The sequence below is a fragment of the Mus caroli genome, unplaced genomic scaffold (genome assembly GCF_978045245.1).
Source record: "Mus caroli unplaced genomic scaffold, Mus_caroli_1 scaffold_5, whole genome shotgun sequence".
Classification (NCBI taxonomy): Eukaryota; Metazoa; Chordata; class Mammalia; order Rodentia; family Muridae; genus Mus; species Mus caroli.
The window spans coordinates 5,541,621-5,564,862 of NW_028227260.1; the positions used below are offsets into that span (position 1 = coordinate 5,541,621).

Below are 23,242 nucleotides of genomic sequence, written 5' to 3' on the forward strand. Positions count from 1 at the left end.
CACCTGTAATTCTAAGCACTTGGGAGGCAGAAGCAGGAGAATCACTTAAAGTTCAAAGGCAGCCAGGACCAGAGCAAGACCCTCAACAACCCAGCAAAAAGCCAATTCATCCATAATTCCACATTTATTTATACCTTTTCTACTCCAACGGTGATGTTTCTTCACAATTACAACCCACCAGCACTGAAGCTTCACAACAAAACAAACCCCGAATGCCCAAGGAATCAAGCAAGTAGAAGCTGTTTAAAAGGAAGTACCAATGGCAGTGGGGCTTGCAGTTAGAGATCAAGCTTGAGAACTGTTGGGATTCTGCTGAGAATCCTTGCGAAATAGGAAGATAGACAGCTGGGACTATGTTTCCAGGGCTTCCTCTTTGCTGTATGAGGATGCTCTAGGCTTATTAGTTCTCCTACCAGAAAAATTGACGTGGGAATCCCATTCCTGTCAACTTCGATCTGAGTGAGTCCTCCATAGAGGATCCATACTGGGGTGCAATCTAGAGAATCCTTGTTACTTAGGAACAATGAGAACTGTCTAGTGAGATGCTCTGCAACATTGACCTGTCACCATGGATGTCTACCACACCCACCACCACTGTGAGCAGTATGCACACCTTGTCATGCTCAAATGAGATTTTAACCTGGGCCTCAAGGACCCCCATCGCCCTCTTGGTGTTTTCTTTTTTGTTGTATCATAGACTTCCCCAACTCCTTTTTCCTTTCTTTTTCATGAAACAAAGTCTCATATCCCAGATTGGCCTCAAGCTTATTATGACTTTGAACTTTTAATATTTTTATTAAAAATTATTCTTTGAGAACTTCTTGTTTGTATATAATTAAATGTGACCATGCCTATGAACATTTGATCCTTCTGCTTTTACCTTCCAAGTGCTGAGAATACAGGCATGTCCAATTTATGCAGTGCTGGGGATAGATCTCAGGACTTTGTACACAGGAGACAAGCACTCTATCACCTATGCTACCTCCCCATCCCTCGTAGACTTTTTCTATCTGAATATAGCTTTAATCAAAGGATTTGACTTTCTACCAGAAAAGGACAAGACACTCTGTCAAAAAACAAACAAACAAACAAACAAACAAATAAAAAAAAACATTGTGAGGCAGCTGCATCTTCAATATATTTGGAAAAGGAAGCAGATACTCACACTTCACTCAGCAAGGCATGGTCACTGGTGTTGGTGGAGAAGTGTTGCTCAAGAATTGCCACGGTGCCTGCAAGAGCCACATGCCCACAGCCACAGAACAAGGCCACTCCAGAGAAACATAGGATGGTGGCCACCAGGGAGGCATAGGGAACTCCTCCCAGACACTTGATGCAGCATTCGAAGCAACCTAGATCAAAGGAGGAAAAGGCAGCCATGATGGGCAGGAATGCCTCAGGTCTTCATGATCACTAACATTAACACATCTATTTCGAATGCACCACCCTTCTCAGCTCTATGACTACTGTGTCCAAAACCACAGGGGTCGTTTCTAGGGTCTCAGATTCCATGAGGGAGGACCCTGGCACTTCAAAGGAGAGTGTAGCTGACTTTCCTTAGATTCTCCAAAGGTAGTGAGTGACAGCCATCAACTGTCACTTATGAGATGTAACTAAATTTGAGAGCTTCCCAACTGACAGTGAGGCAAAGGGGCAGCTGCCCAAGTGACGATGGCTTGATAAAGGAAAAGGAGAGGACCTCAGAGCCATTGTAGCTCCATAAAGAAAAGCTACAGTCAGGTTTCCTCCAAAGCCAGCTTTATGAGGTTTCAAATAAAAATTCCCCCTCCCCAACATGGGCAGCAGAAGCACTTCATTCATAGTCCTCCTCATCTTCCTCTTCCTCCTCCTCCTCCTTCCCAGCTTCCATCTTAACATACATGCTACATGCTCAGAGTCAGAACCCAAACCCAGTAGGTGATATTTAAGTAGTTGAAGGGAAAAGAAACAAGGTGAGGAGAAAAGGGACAAAATGAGACTCCATGAAGTGAAATGAAGGAGACAGAGCCAGACTTCACACCTGCTCTTGAGAAGATGAGACATTATCTACTTGTTGAAAATATTTATTTTTATTTTATATGTGTTTTGCCCGCAATTGCATACATCTGTGTACCACATGCATGCCTCATGGCCAAGGAGGTGGTGAGCCTCCTTGTGGGTGCTGGGAATTGAACCCAGAGCACAAGAAGTGCTCTGAATCACTGAGACAACTCTCCATCCCCTTTATCTACTCTTAAAGAAACGTTTCCTTGAAATGTCCATAAAGGTCTGCCTGACCTCCACAGCCAAGTGACATTTCCAGCTTAGAGACAGTTATTTTCTACTTACCACAGTGCTGTTCCTGGGGATAATGCCTTTAGCTCTCCTGACCTCTCAGCCATGCTTATAGCATCCAGACCCTTCAGTATATGGCCTATCAGGGAAAATCTAACTTTAAATGCATTAACGTGTTTAATTGCAATCAAAGGCAATTCATTAGCTTAGGGTAAACACACTAAGCCAGTTGAAAGTCTTTCTCTCTAATGGTCTTCATAGGAGTCAGGGATTGGAAGCCTAGCAGAACAAACCAGTGATGAACTCTCCTTAGATGAGCATCCTATGCGAAGGCAACATTTCTTTTAGTCTACTGCAGAAAGTGACTGGATTCTCTGCTTCTTGCAATTGGTCTTTAGCTCACTGGAAAAAGGCAAAATATCAGGGTTTCCCAAGGAGCCTGTGTATCCTTCTATTTCCAAAAGGTGACCAGCTATATTTGGGAAGGTCTGCCTCATTGAAATAGATGTGTAAATCCTCATAAAATAGATCCGGTGCACAATATGGTTCCAAGTTCATTAGCAAGTTAGTCCCTTAAAGAGCTTTGAACACTTGAGATTTGTGAGTGTGGAAGCTGGAGCTCAGCTTTATCTTGCCACATGGCTTTCTGAGGACTAAGTAGAACGAATGAAACTAAATTCCACATTCTCTCCAGGCACCCATCCTAAGAAAAACCAACATCCTTGGTCTTGATCTGTCCCATCAGATAAAGATGTGTGTGTGTGTGTGTGTGTGTGTGTGTGTGTGTGTCATTTGTGACCTCCTCCTTCCCCCATTCTCAGTGTTTATGATAATATGAAGAACAGGATGGATGCTTGGTGGTGCATCTGATCTTCATTAAACAGCGGTGTGGCTCCAGGACTGTGCTATCTGGTCAAGAAGTCACTAGTACATGTGGGTCTTGAGATTTAAGTTATTTTAAGATGAAGGAGAAAGAACAATTCATTTTCTCAGTACCACTGTCCACACACACACAGCTAGTGGCTGCCATGATGGATATTGTCCATAAACAATGTTTCATTATCACAAAACTCAGACTTACCATTTATTTGTTTGCCAGTAATATGAACTGGGTTCTAACTGAACCCAATGAAATCACCTTGGATACCATTCATGAGGTACTTATGAAGGCCTACTGGGTGAATGTCAAGCACTGTGCTTAGCACCAGGGACATACATCTGAAACAAGACACTTTCACCTTCCAGATCAGTATGATGCTGCATCAAAGACTAGACTTCACCCAAGCATATCCACTGTTTTAACACTGCAACACAACACTGTAATTTACAAAGCTCACACTCAAGAATTGCACAATTGAGTCATTGCAAACTACATCACAAACTAAATGTAAACAAACAAACAAACAAACAAACATGTTTTTAGAAACTTTATTATTTTATGTTGAACCACATTCATAGCTATCTGGTGGTGCATGAAATCTCAGACTACAGATTAGGAATACCTAGTATCATGATGAAGGTCAGGATCCAGACCATCAGAAAACCAGTGGAGGAAATCAAAGAACAAGGAGGAGGGTGTGGCAGAAGGGAAGGTAATTCGTGCTGGAGATGGGACAGGAAGGCTCTGTGCAGAAAAACATAGCAACCAATGCCTCACTGATGTGCTGACCATGGTATGTATATATATATATATATAACCTGATAAAGTGCTCTTTCATTTCAGGATATTTTGGGTGCATATATACTTTTAACAATCCATATCTTGTCATTTGGAGTTAGGGTTAAGTGTTACAGTATAGCACATTCATTCATCCCCTAACAATGGAACACATCCTTCCAAATCCACAGTGGCTGCTTTGAAAGGCTCTTTTATCCAGAGGGTTAGAGTATTCTGCTTCTTTTCAAAGGAACTATCACAGCTGCTCCCAGGCTTAAAAACACAAGTGGAGTTAAAAGAACAATGACGTACAGTTCCAAATTCAACACTTGATCAAGGCTGATGTTTCTCTCCAATTTCTCACTCTTACAGACACCATATACTGCATGCTGTGGATCTAGTCCGGTAACAGCAGGGCAAACTAGGGATTCAGGAACGTGGGGAAATCACAACCACATCAGTGAATTCCAGTCTAGACTAACATACATTTTCAGCAGATGGCTTCATTTGTGGCTGGGAACCTAACTGAAACCACACAGTGGTCATCTTTGTTGTGTGCACACACACACACACACAGAGCTCTTACGGACCCTACAACAATACGACTAGAAGCTTGTGATATGTAATATAGAAAAAAAGCTGATTAGGAAATAGTACTACCAGGTGGACCTAGACCTAGTGGACCTAGTGGCTTTATTAGCCAGTTATCTAAAGAGCTAAAATTCTATGTGTGGTGACTATTCAGATATCTACAAATGGACTGCTCTCTTCCATATCTATGCCACTGTAGATAGCCCCAACACCCATATAAGCTCTACTTTGAGATCAACTGCCTGATACAAGTTCCTTACTAGTCCAGTTGCAACTGCTTTTCTTCTTCTATGACAAGTCACATTCCAGTAGAATGAAATCTCTGCAAAACAGTTCTTACTTTTGGCTAAGATGGAGGAGGAGCAAAAACCAAATTTAACTTCGAGCCCGAAACAGTCAAACAAAAACTGGACAGATTACATGAAACAATATACATGTAAAGATAATACCGGTTATGAAGAACTATCCTTGGCTAATGATAAAATTACTAAATCATAGTGAAAAAGCAGTCATGACAGCACAAGTCTTCATGAAATCACGGCTTGGACCTTGCTCAAGCTAAAGATGCCATTTCCCTTAACCATTATTACACATGTTGGGGTCTTTTGGAAGATAGTCTTATTTATTGGAGCTGCTGTGAGGCAGGATTATGGGTCAAAGCAAGCATGGTCAGACATTCTATCCCTTTCACAGAGTAGCCATTGTGTACTGAGTGCCTTTTGTGTCCTGTGCTAGGTACTGGGGACCCAATGATGAGCTAAGATATGTATGATCTGTTGACATCTGCAGGTTATGGAGGGTGAGGGGAGACATTAAACTATTTGAAACTCAAAAGTGTAAAGAGAATTAACAGTGGGGGGCAACTCAAGTTTCAGGAGGTGACTGAGGAAGACATCCTAAGCTTAAATCTGAGACTGAATGAGTTAGGCAAAGGGAGGAAAGGAGGGAGAAAAAGAGTGAGCAAGGCAGTGAGAATAACATGACTGGAAACCCTGTGTTGGTGGAGACCAGGATGCACTCAAAGCCCACCTGAAGCATGAAAGAAGCCAGGGACAGGTCAACGTGAGGGTGGCGTGGTGAAGCAGGAAGGTCTATAGGTGTTCAGTCATGTCATGTAGGGTTTATCTGGTCACTTTACCAATTCTGGAATATGTTACAGGTTCCTACTGGCTATGGTGGTGCATGTCTTTGATTGTGGCACTTGGAAGGCAGAGGCAGGTGGATCTCTATGAGTTCAAGGCCAACCTTGTCTTTAAAGTGAGTTCTAGTCATAGATTAGGCACTGCGATCTTGTCTCAGCTCTGCCCAGCCACCCCGCCCCCCCAGCAAGAAAAAGATTCGACTGACTGATTGATTAGAATTTCCCTGATTGTGGAGAGATGGAATGTTGCAGGTCCTGAGCCAAAGAATCTTGCTCTATCTTTAGCCCACTTAACATAAAGACAACCATTGCCCACCTGTGTTAGGACTTACTAGGTAGATCCTTTTGGAATATGCAAATAGACTCTAGCCTTTACCAGCCCAAAGGACTAAGAATGACATCAGATAGCTTCTCAGGTCTGCAGCATGGGGTTCCTTGCTTTCTGCAATCTGTGCATCTGATGTTCTCACCTATGTATTTTACAAAAACACTCAGGTTTATGCCTTTCTGTCTTCTGTCACTCTAAGAAATATAATGAAAACTATTACCATGTTGGAACATGGTGCTTAGGGGTCTGGATTTGTGTTCCTGGGACATGGTCACTCATATTGGGCTCTAGAATGGACTACAAGTTTGAAGTAACAACTGTTTGTTTGTGTCAACAAATGCATCCCTCAGAATCATGCAACATTCTATTAGACATTTTGAAGCAGGGGAACAGATAGCGCTGATGAGATGAAACATATGGGCTTGCAGCTCAGCAAAGGTAAACATGAAGCCAACAACAGCTACTGGACGGCAACAAAAACTTCGAGGGGTCAAGAAGAGATATAAGCCAGGCCTGGAGGTAGACATCTCTAATTCCAGCAGTCAGCCAGGAGGCTGGAGTAGGAAGAGTGTGAGTTCAAAGCCAGGCCAGGCTGCACTCAGTTTCCATTTGATCTTAGCCAAAAAGCCAAGAATGGGTAGAAGATCAGAGGGGAGATGGAGAAAAGAGGTGTTACTTGGAAGTGCCTTGCACAGGGTAGTTCTGGGAGGAACCAGCTGAGGCTTCAAGAAGTAGGGAGTTTGTGAGCTATACATCTGTGTAGAATCTTGGCCATAGTCTCTACCAAACAGCTGAGTGTGTACCTGCACTGTAGCAAGGACTATCTTCCCAGAGTGATATGCACAGGTTGGAGAAGCCACTCTAGTTAGCAGTCCCATCTTCCCAGGCTCAGGTGTGGCATCCTGAATCTATGTGCGATGCCTGCTTTCACAAGGTGCTTGGCATTTTTACTCCCTAAAAAGAAAAATGAAGATCCTCTAGGATTCAGCTACAACATTCTAGCTACTTGCAAACCAAATAGCTAGTTTCGGGGCTATAAGGAAGAAAATATAAGAACCAGAGTGTTCCGAATTGTTCTGCTCTCTTGAAAGGCTGCAACTTTAGTGCTTTCTCAGAGACAAGGAAGCACAGATAACCTCAACACGTTTCACAACTAAGATACCATTTGCCCCAATATGGGCAGGGGCTGAGAAAACAGATATGGGACCACTGAAGAAAGTTGATTTATTTGTACCCCTCATCCCCCCCCCAAGATGCTAGGAGTGTATGTACTGGCAAAAATAGTGAGTCTCACATATAGACTAGCTCTAATGTAGGGAGTCCCAGGCAAGTGATACTTTTTTTTTTTTAAGTATGGGGTGGTGCTTCATATCAGCAGAGCACTGGGTTGCTAAAAGCCAATGCTTGTTAAGGAAAGAGTAATGCTTTGCTTCAATGCACTTGCAAACTTGCAGACTTGAGTTTTCCCAAGCTTCAAGCCAGCAATCATAATATTGGCTACCACAAACCAGGGGAACAAGAAAAAGTACTTCCCCCCAGTTCTCCCCCCTCACCCCCGCTCTTATTACCGTGATCTTAAATCAAAATGGGAAAAAAAATCAATGCCAGGGTTTCAAACATATTTTTACTAGTAATTCTCACTCTCTCACCAAATTCCCAAACCACTTTTGAGCTAATAGCTTAAGCCTTCATTTAGCTGGGCTCTGTGTAAAGATAGTTTTAGGTTTGACTCACACAAAAGCTCCAGTGTGTATTAGCCTAAGACAGTTTAAATATAAACCACATAGTAGGGAGGAAAAAGTACACATCAATGCCTATAACTGTCAATGGCCATTTTGTCCCCAGCACCCCTAGAACCTTTTGTGCAGAACAACAGAATAAAACACCTTTTGTCCTCAGACTTGGGGATGACCGTTGCCATGGCTGTGAGTTCATAATGGCCAAGTGATTTGCCCAAGTCATCCATGATTTTGGCTGCAGATTTAATGCTGGCTCAGAAGGAGGGCCAGCAAGAACAAGGGCTCAGATTCTTCCCCAGGGAATGAATGTCACACGAATGCATACACTATACTCCCTTCTACCCAGGGCATGCCTTACCCCTTTATCAAGCTACAAAATTAAAAAAGGAAAGGAGGTTTTGCAATGGTCAGACTTCTATCTACAGGGGAATGGGAGCAGCTAGAATCCTACTTAAGAGAAGCCAAAGTAAACGAGTACACAGAAGCGCCAGGAGATGCTAAGTAGCATTCTCAAGAAGCAACGGTTGTGCCCCATGGTGACCTCTGGCAAAGTTGATTGATATTTTTAGTTGTCACAGCTGGGGTAAGCGGTGCTACTGGCATCTATAGTGGGTACAGGCCAGAGATGTTCTAAATATCCTACAGTGTACATGACAGCTCCTCCCAACAAAGACTTACTAGATCCCAAATGTCAATATAGTCCAAGAGGAGAATTTCTGAGATGCATAAACAAAAACTGTTTAGACTAGTGGTTCTCAAGCAGGTGCCATCTGGCTCCTCAGGAGACACTGGGCAGTGTCTAGAGATAGTTTAGGATCAATAATACTTGGAGGATGGTGTTTATATTTGTGCTAAGGAACCCTGCTCTGAGGTTACAGTATTCAAACTTGGTCTTAGAATTTGGCTTTGTCACCAGGTTAGTTTAAAATAAAAAGGGATTGTGTTTGTGTGTGTCTCTGTGTGGATATATGCAAGTGAGAGCAGGTGTCCCTGGAGACTAGAGGCATCTGATCCCCAGAGCTGGAGTTACAGGTCCTTGTAGACTGCCTGATGTATGTGCTTAGGAACTGGACTAGGATCCTCTGAAAGATCGGCATATGTTCTTAATTGTAGAGCCATTTCTTCAGGCTCCCAATTCTAAATTTGTTTTAAAAAGAAATGTTTAAGACAACATCCACTTAAAAAGCATGCTAGAACTATCACATTAGAAATATCTGAAAATTCTGACATCAAAGCTCCACTGACCTGGATCAATTAGATTGGGATTTTCAGTTGACAAGTGGTAGTATTAACAAACGAGAGAGTTTGTTCTCTAAGCCTGTAAGCTTTCCTGGTGAATTCAATGGAGGCTCAAGTTGGAAAACCATGGATACAGAATACATACAGGTCAACACACTGGTCCACGGGGGCAAATCAGGTTTGCTCTCCATATAGCTATGAACAAAGAGTGTTTTTTTTTTTTCCACAAGTTCAATGCCAGCTTGGGCTATTTCTTTAGTTTATGTTTATTCCATCCTTAAGTGAGCCCAATCTTGTCTAAATGGGGCATGTGGAGGGAGGCTTGAAGAATACATTGCGACATATGGAAAGCAGATGAAATTCAAACTTCTGTGTCTGTAAATAAAGCTTTATTAGCACATGGTCACCCACGTTCATCTCCATATCATCTAAGGCTATAGTCAAGTTCCTAAGGCAGTGAGTTCCTAAGAGTGAGTAGTTGGCCACAGATAATTACATCAGAGCCTTTACAGGAAAAGCCTTCAGAGCTCCACTGGAGAAGAAAGGTGGTTCACATATTTTACCATGGAGAACTCTGTCTAGGGGCTAGAGAGCTCAGTCATGAAAGTGCTTGCTGCTCACCCATGAGAACTAGAGCTAGATCCTCAGAGCCCATGGAAAATTTGAGGTTTTATAATTTCAGTGCTGTGGAGGTAGAAATAGACCCCTGGGGCTTGCTGGCTAGCCAGTATAGCCTACAAGGAGAGTTCCAAGCTGATTGAAACACCCCTTTTCAAATAACAAGATAGACGGTACCTGAGGAACGACAGCTGAGATTATTCTCTGGCCTTTACAAGTGTGTGTGTGTGTGTGTGTGTGTGAGTGTGTGCGCGCATTCCCCCCCCCACCCCCCACCAACCCCCTCACAGTCTGGAGAGGACCAAGCTGTTGCTTTTCTTACTAACTCTGATACTTTTCTTACTAACTCCCAGAAAATTCTACGGTGCAAGTCTGAGATGTAGAATGGAGGGAAATTGGTTTAGCCCCAGGAGACTGCAAGGCCCCTGTAGGAGGCCTGTGAGGTCCAAACTATCACTCTAACAGCACTAAGGCGTTATTTACTTTTGCCACTGTACTGACATTTGCTCAGTAAAAGTGCTGATGCCATAGCACAAAGCAGACAGTGGCTCTAAAGTGCAGTGAACGCATTCTTCAGCACTACGCATTGCAGCAAAGAGAAAGAAAACTGCAGAGCTGGTTTCATGTCACAACATCCTCAGTACAAAGGAGACATCCATCCATCTGCAGTGCCATGTATACTAATATATGGGACTTTTTTTTTAAAGTCACAATCCTGAGACTGTGTCTTTGAATATTCCATGTAATGAGAGCGGGGGAAGTGCAGAATACTCGAACTGCACATCAACAGATGGCCATAACCTTTAGGAAAGTTCTGCTTCGGGTGTGTGACAAGCCCACCTAGCACCTTTTCTCATGGAACACTACTTGATTTTTTTCCTAGAAAGCAGCTCTGACAGGCTATAGTTACTTAGACATAGCCATTTAGAAGAGATGTTCTCAGTCATGAACTAAGTGAACAGCTTGTCATTTCAAAGAAAACAACTGGTGGTACGTGTTGCCAGTGAACTTGGAGAAACGTGTACCTGCCGCAGTGAGACTGACAGCTTCCCCAGCTCTTATGACTTCTTGATGAAGTCTTAGTAGTGATATAAAGACATAGGACTTTATATGGCTTAATAAAATGTGTCAGTATTGGGAATTCAGACATAGGTCCCCACTCACTGCTAGTGTTTTCCAAATAATCAGTGTGTAACTTTACAGAATCATTTATGAATATAAGAGCCAATCAACATTCAGGCTACACCAACGGATTTTAATACCTCAGAGTACCAAAAGATCATCAATTGGTTTCAGATTCCACAGGGCCAACAGTCTTTAAGAGACCACTACTTGGGGCAGCTTAGTTGGTAAAGTGCTTGCTGCTAAACTTGATGACCTGAGTTTATCCTTGGGACCCACATGGTGGAATGAGAGAATGGCTTCTGGGAGTTGTCCTCTGACCCCTCCCCCAAAGTTATAATAGAATATCTTTTCAAAAATGAAACTATTACTTGCTGAATCTTGCCATTGGCAGAAAGGATTTTCTTATTCTGCAATTATTTTTAAAGACCACTAAAAATCTCCTCAAACCTCATACCTGTGAGAGATGGAATTTTCTTCATATATCTCAACTAAAGTAGGACAAGCCAAGATACCACTGAATGAATACAGAGGCAGAGGCAGAGGCAGAGGCAGAGGCAGAGGCAGAGGCAGAGGCAGAGGCAGAGGCAGAGGCAGAGGCAGAGGCAGAGGCAGAGGCAGAGGCAGAGGCAGAGGCAGAGGCAGAGGCAGAGGCAGAGGCAGAGGCAGAGGCAGAATCCGGATGTCTCAAATTAAGCTCTATATTATAAGGAGATTTAAAAGTTGAAAATGGTATTTGCTCTTCTCACTAAAGCATTATTTTGATTTGGAAAGAATTTCGCTTTTTGAAGATGCAATTTAGGATAATATAGGATGGGTTTATTATTATTTTCAGATGTAGGTTGAACTGAGGATGTAGCTAAGTGGGAGAACAATGGCCTAGCATATGCAAGGTAGTCTCTTGGGTCTCATTCTGACAAAACCAAAAGTTTACTATTAATTATAATTTCTTATAATGCATTTATATCTCTATCTATCTATATATCATCAATATTGTTGAAAGGGGCCTCTAATTTTAAGGGTATAAAGAGGCTTAACATCCCAAAGTCTGAGAGTCACCAATTCAGAGCACTATACAGTATTATGATGTCAATTTATGGCAGTGAGGCTTTCTTTAAAGAGCTAAGCACAGACACACAGTAACTCACCTTCCAGTCCTTTTGACTCTCTTTTAGACCCAGACATGAATGTTCACCCATGTAATGATAGGAATGCTGAAACTATTTCTAATGTCATAGAAGGAATTATGTCTCAGCAGACCCTTTAAAAAGCTTGTCCTAAAAGTTGTTTAACACAAAACTTCCAGTTCTGTGGCATACCATGAAAATCTTAAAGTAGATTAATCGCCAACAGTTTTAAAATAATATGTGTGCAATAGAAGCTAGGTGACCACATAAAAGTTAGACACTTACATGGCTGGGAATAAAGAAATTTAAATAGACACACTTGCTAGTCTTTTCTTTTGCTTTCTATAGGTAGGACTGACTGCCTTTGTATTTCCTAAAGATCACTTTAAAGTGCTTCACACTTTGCCTAGTCAAATAGGGGAGCAGGCAACTGCAGAAACTGACCCTGAGAAGGGAAAACTAGCTCTAAGTCCAAATAATACTGATATTCAGAGCAGGAAGGTCTTTAGGAAGTGAGTCTGGGGTCTACCAACATTCAGCATTCTTGACAATTTGGGGGTCAGAATCTTTGCTTTCTTGGATCCACTCATTGACTCTCTTGATTTGATGCTATGTGTGAGACATTGTGCCAGGGCTGGCAGGTGTTCCCTTCCCAACACTGATCCTTGTAGGGGATGGTGAGGGAGCAACGTACAAGTATATAACTTTTAGTTAGAATGAGAAGAGCGACAACATAGGGATATGGGGAGTGAGGTAGGACAGATGCCCTTGGTTAGTGTGAGATACTGACAAAAAGGTATGGATCCATCTATGGATAGACTGAGTGTAAATAAGCCTTGGAGTACACACATGTTCCCATGATAGGCACTAGGGAAAGAATGCTGAATCAATGTGGTTTGGGGGCCAAGGTTTAGCTGAGTTGCTCAAGGACACAGGGGTAGAGTTAGGAGAAGTCAGAAAAGAAAAGCAGGTGGGCCCTCCTCCAACCGTAGGAGGCAGTCAAGCCGTCTTGAGCCTCTGTGCTTCATTTGAAAGCAGGAGAGGGGGCAGGTTTATGTGCAGGAGAGTGACATGATTGGGGATGTGCTTGTGAGATTCATCTGGTGCTGGTGTGTAGGCTGGACCAGAGTGGGTGCAAGCTACAGTCTTCAGCTGTGGGCGGAGGCAGAACCAGCCTTTCTGAGTTTTATTCAAAGGGGACAAGGGCGTTGTCAAGGGAAGCAGGAAGGATAAAAATCAGACAAAGCCACAGAGCTATTAAGCAATCAGTGTCACATGCCAGTTTTTAGAAATGAATAAATGAGAAAGGGCAAGAAAACTTATGTGAAGCCATCTTCATAAGGCCATTCTAGAAAAAGCACAGAAACCCAGAGAGAAGGCAAAGTCAAGGTTGTTTTGGGAAGGGAACAACAAAGAATGGCTTAAAGAGGGCGTGGTGATCTCTGGGCATGACAAACACATCATCATACTTGGTACACAAGGAAGCCAAGACTTAAACCTTTGAAATCAATGCAGGGTGATGTTAATTCTGACTGTCAACTTGACAAAAATCTAAAATCTCCTGGGAGGTAAACCTCTGGGCATGTCTATGGGATGGCATCTAGATTGGGCTACCTGAGGTGGGCAGGCCTACCCTATGTATGGGTAGCATCATCCCATGTGCTAAGGTTCTGGATTGAAAAGGGGAAGTGTGCAATATCTGGTTTAAACTCCATATGATCCTTGACTGTGGATTCAATGTGACCAGCTGCTTCATAACTGCAATTTTGCTACTATTATAAATCATAATGTAAATATCTGTGTTTGCCAATGGTCTTAAGTGATCCTTATGAATGACCCCCAAAGGGTCACAATGCACAGGTTGAGAACCACTCGTCACATCTGTAATGCTCATGGTGACTTCTTCCCCATGATGGTCTACAACCAGTGGTTCTCAACCATCCTAATGTTGTGACACTTTAATATATACAGTTCCTCGTGTTGTGCTGACCCACCAACCATAAAATTATTTTTGTTGCTATCTCACAACTGTAATTTGGCTGCTGTTTTGAGTCACAATGTAAATTCTGATGTTTTCCAATGGTCTTAAGTGACTGCTGTGAAAGAGTCATTCTACTTCCAAAGGGGTCGAGACCCACATGTTGAGGATCACTGGTCCACACCTTCAAACCATGAGCCCAAATAAACCTTTTCTTTCTTAAGCTGCCTTTATCATGTATTTTGTAGCATCAATGTTACTGCCACTTCAAAACAAGGTATTTATTTGGTTTACAGGAAATAACCATAGGTCACCTATAAGTGAATGGGTGTGGCTGGTTTGCATAAAGTTTTATTAAAACACAGTGGGTGGTATTACAAACACCCATAGGAATTTCCACTAATTACCTCCAGGAAACAACCACAAAGCACAGGAACATGAGAGTTTCAGTCTTTGTTTCTCCTTCTGGGAGACATTTCATCATTGGCACTATTCTCCTTAGGGCAAACAGCATTGTCTGTGCAAGTTTATAGATAAAATACAAGCATAACTTCAGAGAGAGGCTTAACCTATTTAAACAGCATTTTGCGACCAGAAGCATTCCATTTAGTATTAGCTTGTCCCAGACAGACACAGCAACTGCCTATGAATATAGGGCTTGTTTGGAAGTGAACCTGGATGACCAGAAGGACACAACCTGAAGAGGTGCGGGCCACACAAGCTGCCAATGTCGTCTTCCATGCCAAAGTATGTCCACTTACCTCTAAGAGGGCCAAAAGATGCCAAGGCAAAATTAAGTGGTCATCACTGAAAATAATGCAAAGAAGTAATCAGACATAACCATTAGACCTCACCAATTGCAAAAGACTGAGAATTACTCATTCTGGAACAATCCAAGCTTTGTTCCTAAAAACTTTTGTGACTGGCAAATAGCTCCAGCTCGGCATCCAGGGCTGATGGACTCTCTCCTCCTCTCCACTTTCTTTGCTTGCCTGCTGTGAGCTAAGGAACATATACAAGGGCAAGTAGCCAGGTAAGCTGATGCAGTGGGCAGTCACCTGGGCCATTGTGACACAAAGCTGCACCACTCAAGTACTGACAGAAGAGCAGCCCCAAACTGGAATGCTTGTAAACAAACCAGAGATGTTTTCTGGATATAGAAGATAGTTGATTATCATTTGTGCGAAGGACGGTAGGAAGCAGCTACTCTACAGTAGACTACATTTTATAAAAGCAAGAAAAGAAAGGGCCCAGGAATACTGAGACTTAACAGTATGAGTCTAGACTATGGTATGCTCACACTGTATTTACTTCCATGGAACCAGAAAATCCCAAATGGCTAGAAGCATACTGTAGAGTGAGAGTTTCTCTGACTTGAACTCTATATACTCAGAAAGCTGCCACTGAATGTAGACTCTAGGGATCAGAATGACAAGGGCCATCAGAGCCTACATGACATGACTACCCCTCTAATGATAGAGGAAACCCCACCACAGACACAGGTGACATGTTCCTGGTACATGTCCAAATAGGAACAAGGGGATTTCTCTCTTGAGATACATTTCAACTGTTTGAAGATATGACCCTAAAACATAGTGGCCATACATCCTTAAGTTCCGAAAGAGGAACTATTGTTCCCTAAGGGACAATAGCACTTGGGAAGCAGAAGAAGGTGGATTCCTAAGAGTTTGAGTCCAGGACACCCAAGGCTACATGGTAAGACCCTGTCTCAAAAGAACATAAAACAGAACAAAACAGAACAAAACAAAACACAAGTGTAACAGCACTTTTAAGGAAGAAGCAGGCTCTTCTCATCTACATAGAGAGATCAGATTCAACATGGCTACATGAGACCCTGTCTAGGCATGTGGGCGGGCAATGGCCAGAGTAACTATCAAGTCTTACAGTGAAAAAAAAAGTTATGTGTTTTGGGGGAATCAAGGAAAAAGACACTGGACCAACCCTGACCCTTCTGGTGGGGGACAGTGAAGTTGGGGTAAAGTAGTCTCTGATAGTGGCTGCACAGTGAGAGAGGCATTTTTCTTTGGCAAAGGCTTCCTGGTCAGCTAGTATCAACACCTCTATGGAAAGAAACTGAGAACTATATCGGGGCGGAGGGTGGAGGGAGACATACAAGCCATATGGAATTCTCTATTTTTTCCCACCACACCATCTGGTTTAGAATCTAAGTACAGAATGGCAACTGTGTTGATTTTAGAGCAGAAAAAAAAAAAAACCAACCCTAAACCAAAAAACCTGGGGAGACAATGACATGACTGGGGCAGGTCTCACTCTGTGACCAAATCTACCATCTTTATTTACACTGGTGGTCTGGTGTAACATTGTTCCAAACACAAAAGGGACTTTAGACATACATTTGGTGCCCAAGAGACCGAGGATTGAGGTGAATTCATACAAAAGTCAGGACATATGTCCACATAAACTGCTTCAGGATCTCTTTAAAATCTACAAGTTCAAATCAAGTACAAAGACTTTCTTTCCTCCAGGCAAGACCCTGCTGGCTCCTAGAATTCTTTCCTTATAAAACGACCAGCAATTTGGATACCATAGGCAGCCTGGATCTCTCATTATACCTAGAATTTCAAAGCCCCTGAAAATGTAAGTTTTAAATTGGGGCAGGGAGGGCAGAATGGACTCACCTTCCTTGGTGCTGAACCTTAAACTGAATGGCCAATGGGCCGGCCTTTCTCAGAACAGAGCTGGGCTCTTAAGAAAGGTGAGTGCACTGCATGTGGTGGTGGCACCCTGGACAAGCTGTATCACCTTCAAAAACTCATGTTCCTCAGGGCTCCCAAACAAACCGATGTTAGCAGAGTCTTTGAAGCATTACCATTTTTGTTTGTATTTTTGTTTTCATTTACTTCTCAGCCATGACTGCAGCTTCAAATGCCTCACATTCTGAGGTTTGGCTGTCAGGTGGAAAGCACACACATCTTACTCCAGTGCTTTTCTATGAAACTGCTTGATGCCTGGAGCCACAGACAGACTCATGGTTTCCTCTAGGAAGATGACAGTGTTTCTTTTCCACACGGTCTAGTGTCTGGGGTTCAAAAATGACTCAAAGCTCTTTCTAGATTTCCAAGTACCCTGGTATCATTAATTTTTATTACATTTATTTATTTCCTTATAACTGTATATTTATCGCACATGCGCACACTCACATGTGTACACACACACAGACACAGACACACACACAGACACACACACACACACACACACACACACACACACACACACACACACACACCATGGTTGCAGTATCTCCTACCATGTGGGTCGTAGGTATTGAACTTAGGTTATCAGGCTTGGTAGCGAATGCATTTATTCACTGAGCAATCTTGCCAATCCCAACACTCGTTGTTAATAGAAGCAGTATCCTGTCTCAAGAGTGGCAGTTTCGGGTTCCTAGTCAGTAACATACTCCCGTCCTCTTTCTGCCATGGATTGAATATATGTAATGGGATGGTGTGTGTGAGGTAAAACAGACAAACAACAAAAAAATGGCTTTAAGATATAACTTATAAACCAGAAGATTCATTTTTTAAAGGTAGGGTCTTACTATGTATCACTAGCTCAAGTCATCCTCCTGCCTCTGCCTCCCAGGTACTGGGGTTATGGGTCTGAGTTCCAGTGCCAGACTCTCATCTACTCTAAATGTTACAATTCAATGATTTGGAATGAATATAGAGTTGTGTGATTATCTCCAGAATCTACTTTTAGAACAGGTTTATCACCCCAAGAGATTCTTGGTTCTCATCTGTGGTCAATCTCTGTTCCATCCTTCTCTCAGCCTCTGGCAACGAACTCTCTAAGAACTGTCTCTAAGAAGTCACCAGTTCTGGAAATTCAATACAAACGGAGTGTTATAACACTCGGGTTCCTATGTCTGGCTTCTTTTACATAGGTTCCTGCCTTTAATGTATATCTATGACACAGCATGGGATAGTACTTCATACTGTTTCATTGCTGAACAGGAATCCATTGGACGGTTGTATCACAGGGAATGGCAACAGCAATGTTTAAATCAAGATTCCACCCCTCACACCCACATTCTTTGAAGGATCTATGCTAAAGAATGCTCAGTCCATTCTTGCTCACCTTATAGGCACACACAGAATAAGCACCTATGGGCAGGGGGAAGCAGCTATGTTGGTAAAAGCTTTCATAGCATACATGAAGCCCTGGGTTTGATCCCTAGCACCACAGAAACTGAATATGGTGGTATGCACCTTTAATCTCAGCATTGCGTCATCTTTTGGATGTTCACAAACAACCTGGGATACATGACTTTGTCAAGAAGAAGAGTTGAGAACCACCATCACCAGCAGCAGCAGCAGCAGCAGCAGCAGCAGCAGCAGCAGCAGCAGCAGCAGCAGCAAATTGTAGACCTGCGTGAAAGGGCCTTAGCAGGCTCTGGCCTGGCAAGCATGGTGCTAGCAAGCTATGCCTTTCCCCTTTTCCTTAGCTAGCCATCAGGGTCTATTTCCTTATTTGGACACTTTCTTATTCCAGACTTGTTTCTGAGGATGACTACCAAAGTCCAACAATCAAAAATCCCCTTTAGTTCACCTGACAACATGCCAAATCAAAATCTACCACCACATCCTAGCCCATTTTAACACAAATGTCTCCTTTTTCTCTTCTTAAAAATTACACCTGCAAGGTCATTGGTTGCTGTTTTTCTGCCTGAGTCAGAAGGCAGTCACTTTAACTTTCCTTCCCTGCTCAATAAAGGATCCCTCTGTGAAAACAGGTGTTTGGGCATGCTTTGTGCCTTATCTGGAGTCTGGGAGGGAGCCCAGAGTGTGTAGAGCTTTCTTCACTATCACCCTTATGTGGAATGCTCAAGCACATAACCCAAGACACAGAACTAAATCCAAGTTGGATTTTATGATAATTAACCTCATGGTTCCATTTTAGGTCTTAAAGGAAAAAGGGCAGATCTGCCATTCAACAGGATATTTTGTACTATCCCTCAAGACTTCTATATCTAATGTCATTTACCATACTGCTATTTCTTTGTTCTTTTAGAGGCATGTATGTGTGTACCTGCATGTACATATGGAGACCAAAGGTTAATGCTGGATATCTTCCTTTATTGATATTTCCCTTTTTTTTTTTTTTTTGAGACAGGGCCTTTCACTTAACCCAGAACTCATCAGTGGGCTATGAGCTCCAGTGATCCACCTGTCTTTATGCCCCTTATGCTGGGCTTACTGATACACACTGCCATCTGCTTCTACATGGGTGCTGAGGGTTGGAACTCTAGACTTCGTGCTTGTGAAACAAAACCCCTTTACATTGAGATACCTCCCCAGCTCCTATCACTGCCATCTTTGGTTGATCCCTGAACACAGCTCAGTTTCGAGAAATGGCATCGCAGATTGAGACAACATGATAGTAGTATTTTAAGCTTACTGATGAGTTTATCTGACCCATCATTAGTCCTTTGTATCATGTTTTACATGACTTGAGCTACCATCTTACACTGAGTTAAGTGAGAAGAACACTAAGACATATTGCAACTTTGGGGCTAGAGAATGAGGGGAGGCATACTGCTTAGCATCTTTTCCACCTCAAATCCACCAAATGACTCATACATATATTTTGCTCAGACCTAGCCCCTTAATGGTCATAGAGATGAGTGTCCTTCCTAAGCAAGGGAAATGGAAACTGAACTCAAAGGACCTACCTGCCCAATGTGTAGCTATCTTATCTTAATTTCACCGGCTTTGCTTTCTTGAAGATATAGACTGATACTAAATGAGAGTGGTACAAAGCTGTACCACTGAAGAGGTATGTAGACATGCTCAATACTTTCATAGGTGAGGCTCCTTGAAATCTCTGACCCAGTTCTGAGCCCTGTAGTGGATATGTACATACCCCTGCCACCATTATTGATTCAGACATCTGAAAATCTGTGGTTAACCCAAGGGCATAGCTTACTGCACACTGTTCCCTTTGATACAAAGAAGTGGGTTGAGGAAAGCGAGGGAAGGTGGGAAGAAGGTGGAGAAAGATGGGGTGGAATGAAAAGGGGGAGGAAAAATGAAAATGATTAAAAAATCATTAAAGGGCTGTTTCCACCCACACCCATGTCAACAAATGAATGCATCAAGAAAAACATAAAATATCACCAAACTGAAAAATCCATTATAAATCCCAATCAAGATAACAGTCGAGTTGCTTGTGGAATTCACCCCAAGGCTGTATTTACCTGGACTGCTCAAGGGGCCAGCCCTGTCCCCCAGGGTTGGCACAGGACGGTACTGATGGTTCTTTGAGCCTGGGTACATCCAGTGGTACCTGCCAATTTCCATTTCAGCTCTGCTGTTCACTGCCAATTTCAGTGGCAAAGAGTCAGTGTCTTTCTCCAGCAAAGATTCTATAATCAGCATTTCTATTTATTCTCTTACCATACAGTAAAGGAAAACTGGGAGTTAAAAAAATGCTATCAAAATGCAACTTTTCAGTACCAATCTATCAATTGAACATGAGAAATTTCAGAATCAGTTGGACTTTGGTCTTCCATTTTTGAATTTAAGTTTATACAAATTACCAATATTTTTTTGGTTTCTATTTCTGCATTATCTCATACTCTAAAATGTTCATTTGGGGATGGTACTGTTCATGCTAAAATGTGACTTCTCATAATGTGTTTCTTTGGATTTATTTCTTTTTCAGACAAGCAGAGACCTGTAATTTTTGCCAGCTGCATGAGCAACGGTGAGCAGAGTGCCTTCCTTTCTGTAACGGTGCCTGGTTTCCATTCTAGAACTTTGGCAAATTATTCTATGGCCTGTTGAGTTCAGAATGTGGCTCCCACTTCCACATGGACACCTGAAATACTCTTGGTCACTTCATCTTCCAATCAGGATCATTACATGGTCCTGAATATTCTGAATTGCATCCCGTTTCAACAATCTTTCTGTCTGTCCTAGAGAAGGAGCTGCTTACTCGAATGGCAACAGATAACCTCCCAGGAACTCAGGTCACTGTCTGCTAATACATTTCCCACTTCTTAGGGGATCGGAGAAGCAGCAGTACTTCTCAATTTGTCTGGCATAGAATATAGGCTTCTTATTCTGAATGGAATTCTAATCCTGAGGTTCTTAAGAAGTTAAAAATGTCACTATGAGCCATCCATGCCTATAAATTCCATAAAATGAAGGAAGCAATGATGTACTCTATGATACTACAAAAACTTAAGTATTAAAATAAATACCTTTGGCATTGATATGGGTAATCATTCCATCAGAAGATGAGGCTCTAATTTTCCATGTGGCACCTCAATCATTGAAGACCAGATAAATAAGCACATCGTGGAGCTAGTGAATGCCCATTCTTACCAGGTACACCAGGAACCTTAATCCACCTTAGAAATACCCCAGTTCTACTTGCCAATCTCTGAAAGTCCTCAAGATATTTGAGACTGGGACACATTGGGTCGTAGTGTTTTATAGAAGACCCTTTCTGGCTTCAAGGTCAGATAAAAATGTCTTATTTCAAAGGAAAAAGAAGAGCTAGGTGTGTACGCTACAGGGATAGAGCAACTGTGTAGCATATGTAAGACCCTGGGTTAAATTTCTAACACTGAAAAATTAAGTAAATAAGGGTAAATAAAGGCTCTCGAGTGAAAACAGAAGTGTACCATGAAGCTATTTTTGCTGCTTCTGTTTGGGGTCTCAATAAGGATGCTAACTATAATTTATGGAGTACTCAGTGCGCTAGCCTTAGTGTTATGCACATACCTGCTGTTTCACTAGCTATAATCACCGTAGGAAATTATCACTCAGTCTTGACGACAGACAGAAGAATAGAATTCAAGAAGAGACCTATTACTTGCCTAGCCTGGAGGTGGAGTCTGGCTACGCAGCTGAAAAATCAGCCTCCAGAGGGCACCCTTTCAAAAGCCTAGCATCATCCTCACTGGGGCCTAGAGAAGTATGGTCTTTTTCTCTTTTTTCAAGTTGTTAAGGCCACTGAGAGCTGGTCTAAGGTCCCCGTGGAAGTGAGCAGTACTTCTGAGGTTCCTAAAGAAATGGTCCTGGTCCTCTATTAATTCAGGGTTCATAAAATGTAACTCTATTTCCCTTGGAATGAGATGTTTGCCTACTGGTTTTTGGGCAAAGGTTACATATGGCTCAAAAGTACAGTATATGGCTATCACCTGTGGGGCCCTACATTTGGTTCTTGGGACCACCCAAACCAAACCAAACCAAACCAAACCAAATAAACAAAAACTTTCATTATATTAAAAAAAAACCCACATTCTTTTAGACAAAGGTTATGCTATATTCTCTGCAAGGAAGAAACACAGGCAGACTGATGCAAAGAACCAAATGGTCAAGTCACCTCACAGTATACACTGATCTCCTTTTGGTAAAGCTGACTGTGAGTCCTTCACATTCACCTCTCAAGTAAAAAGATTTTAAGCAGTTGAATATCTTCTGATATGAGTTTTTTCTTTTCTTTCCTTTTTGTGAGTATAGGGAAGGTGTTAGAGATGGAACCTCATGCATACTAGGCAGGCCCTATACCATTGATGTACCTTCACAACCCTCATCTTGTTCTAATAAGCTTATTGCTCTATGTACAGCACATAATAGGTGCTCAATAAGTTGCTGGATCGAGTATTTTATTGAAAGCAAAGGACCACCCTAGGGCCCTATGGACCCCTACCATGCTGCCTTTCCTCTTAGTAAAGTCTGACTGGTACACTGTCACTTCCACACATAATACATTTATGCACATGATATCTATGGTTGCAGTTCAGAAGGTCGATTTCTGTCCTGTCTTCATCTCCTCACATGGATGGGAATGTCTGCAGATATCTGGGCAGTCAGGCACCGGCTACTGATTAAAGACAATGGAAATGCACGGATTATCCAAGTGTGATATTTTTTAAAAAAATTATCCTCCCGCTCTCTCCCTTCCTCTCTCTCTCTCTCTCTCTCTCTCTCTCTCTCTCTCTCTCTCTCTCTCTCTCTCTCTCTCTGTGTGTGTGTGTGTGTGCCTGAGTGTATGTTTGTGCACCACATGCAAGTTAGAGCCCACAGATATTGGAAGAGGCTACTACGTGAGTACCGGGAACCAAACCCTGGTCTTTCTCAGAGTAAAATATACGGCGGCTATGCATTCCCAAATGCTTCCCAGAATGTGAGAATATGATGAGAGCGGCAGATCTGGAGATGAGATTGGACAACTACACAGCCATTCTCCAGTCCTTTGGGCTAATATTGGAGAGGCCTTTCTCCAACAGTAAATCTTGAGGTATAAAAAAAAAAAGAGAGAGAAAAATAATCACTTCTATGCTGTAATTTTGAGCCAAACTTAAACAGAGACATTAAACACAGAGTTATCTCCAGTGTGTATGACATCACACTACACACTTTAATCCTGAGGAC

General features: G+C 42.4%; 1 protein-coding gene across 6 annotated transcripts in view; it reads right to left on the minus strand.

Annotated features, from left to right (window-relative positions):
• The window catches only part of Gpm6b (glycoprotein M6B), a 148,785-nt gene that overhangs the window by 14,998 nt on the left and 110,545 nt on the right, over window positions 1–23,242 (minus strand). For 3 of the 6 annotated variants that reach the window (XM_029473196.2, XM_029473195.2, XM_029473194.2), the window contains exons 2-3: window positions 20,053–20,172; window positions 1,166–1,352 (exon numbers count right to left, since the gene is read on the minus strand). In XM_029473196.2, the coding sequence (XP_029329056.1) occupies window positions 1,166–1,352; window positions 20,053–20,172 (307 nt within the window). The remainder of the gene's footprint in view (window positions 1–1,165; window positions 1,353–20,052; window positions 20,173–23,242) is intronic. The other 3 variants (XM_029473199.2, XM_021152799.3, XM_029473197.2) reach the window with 1 other exon arrangement.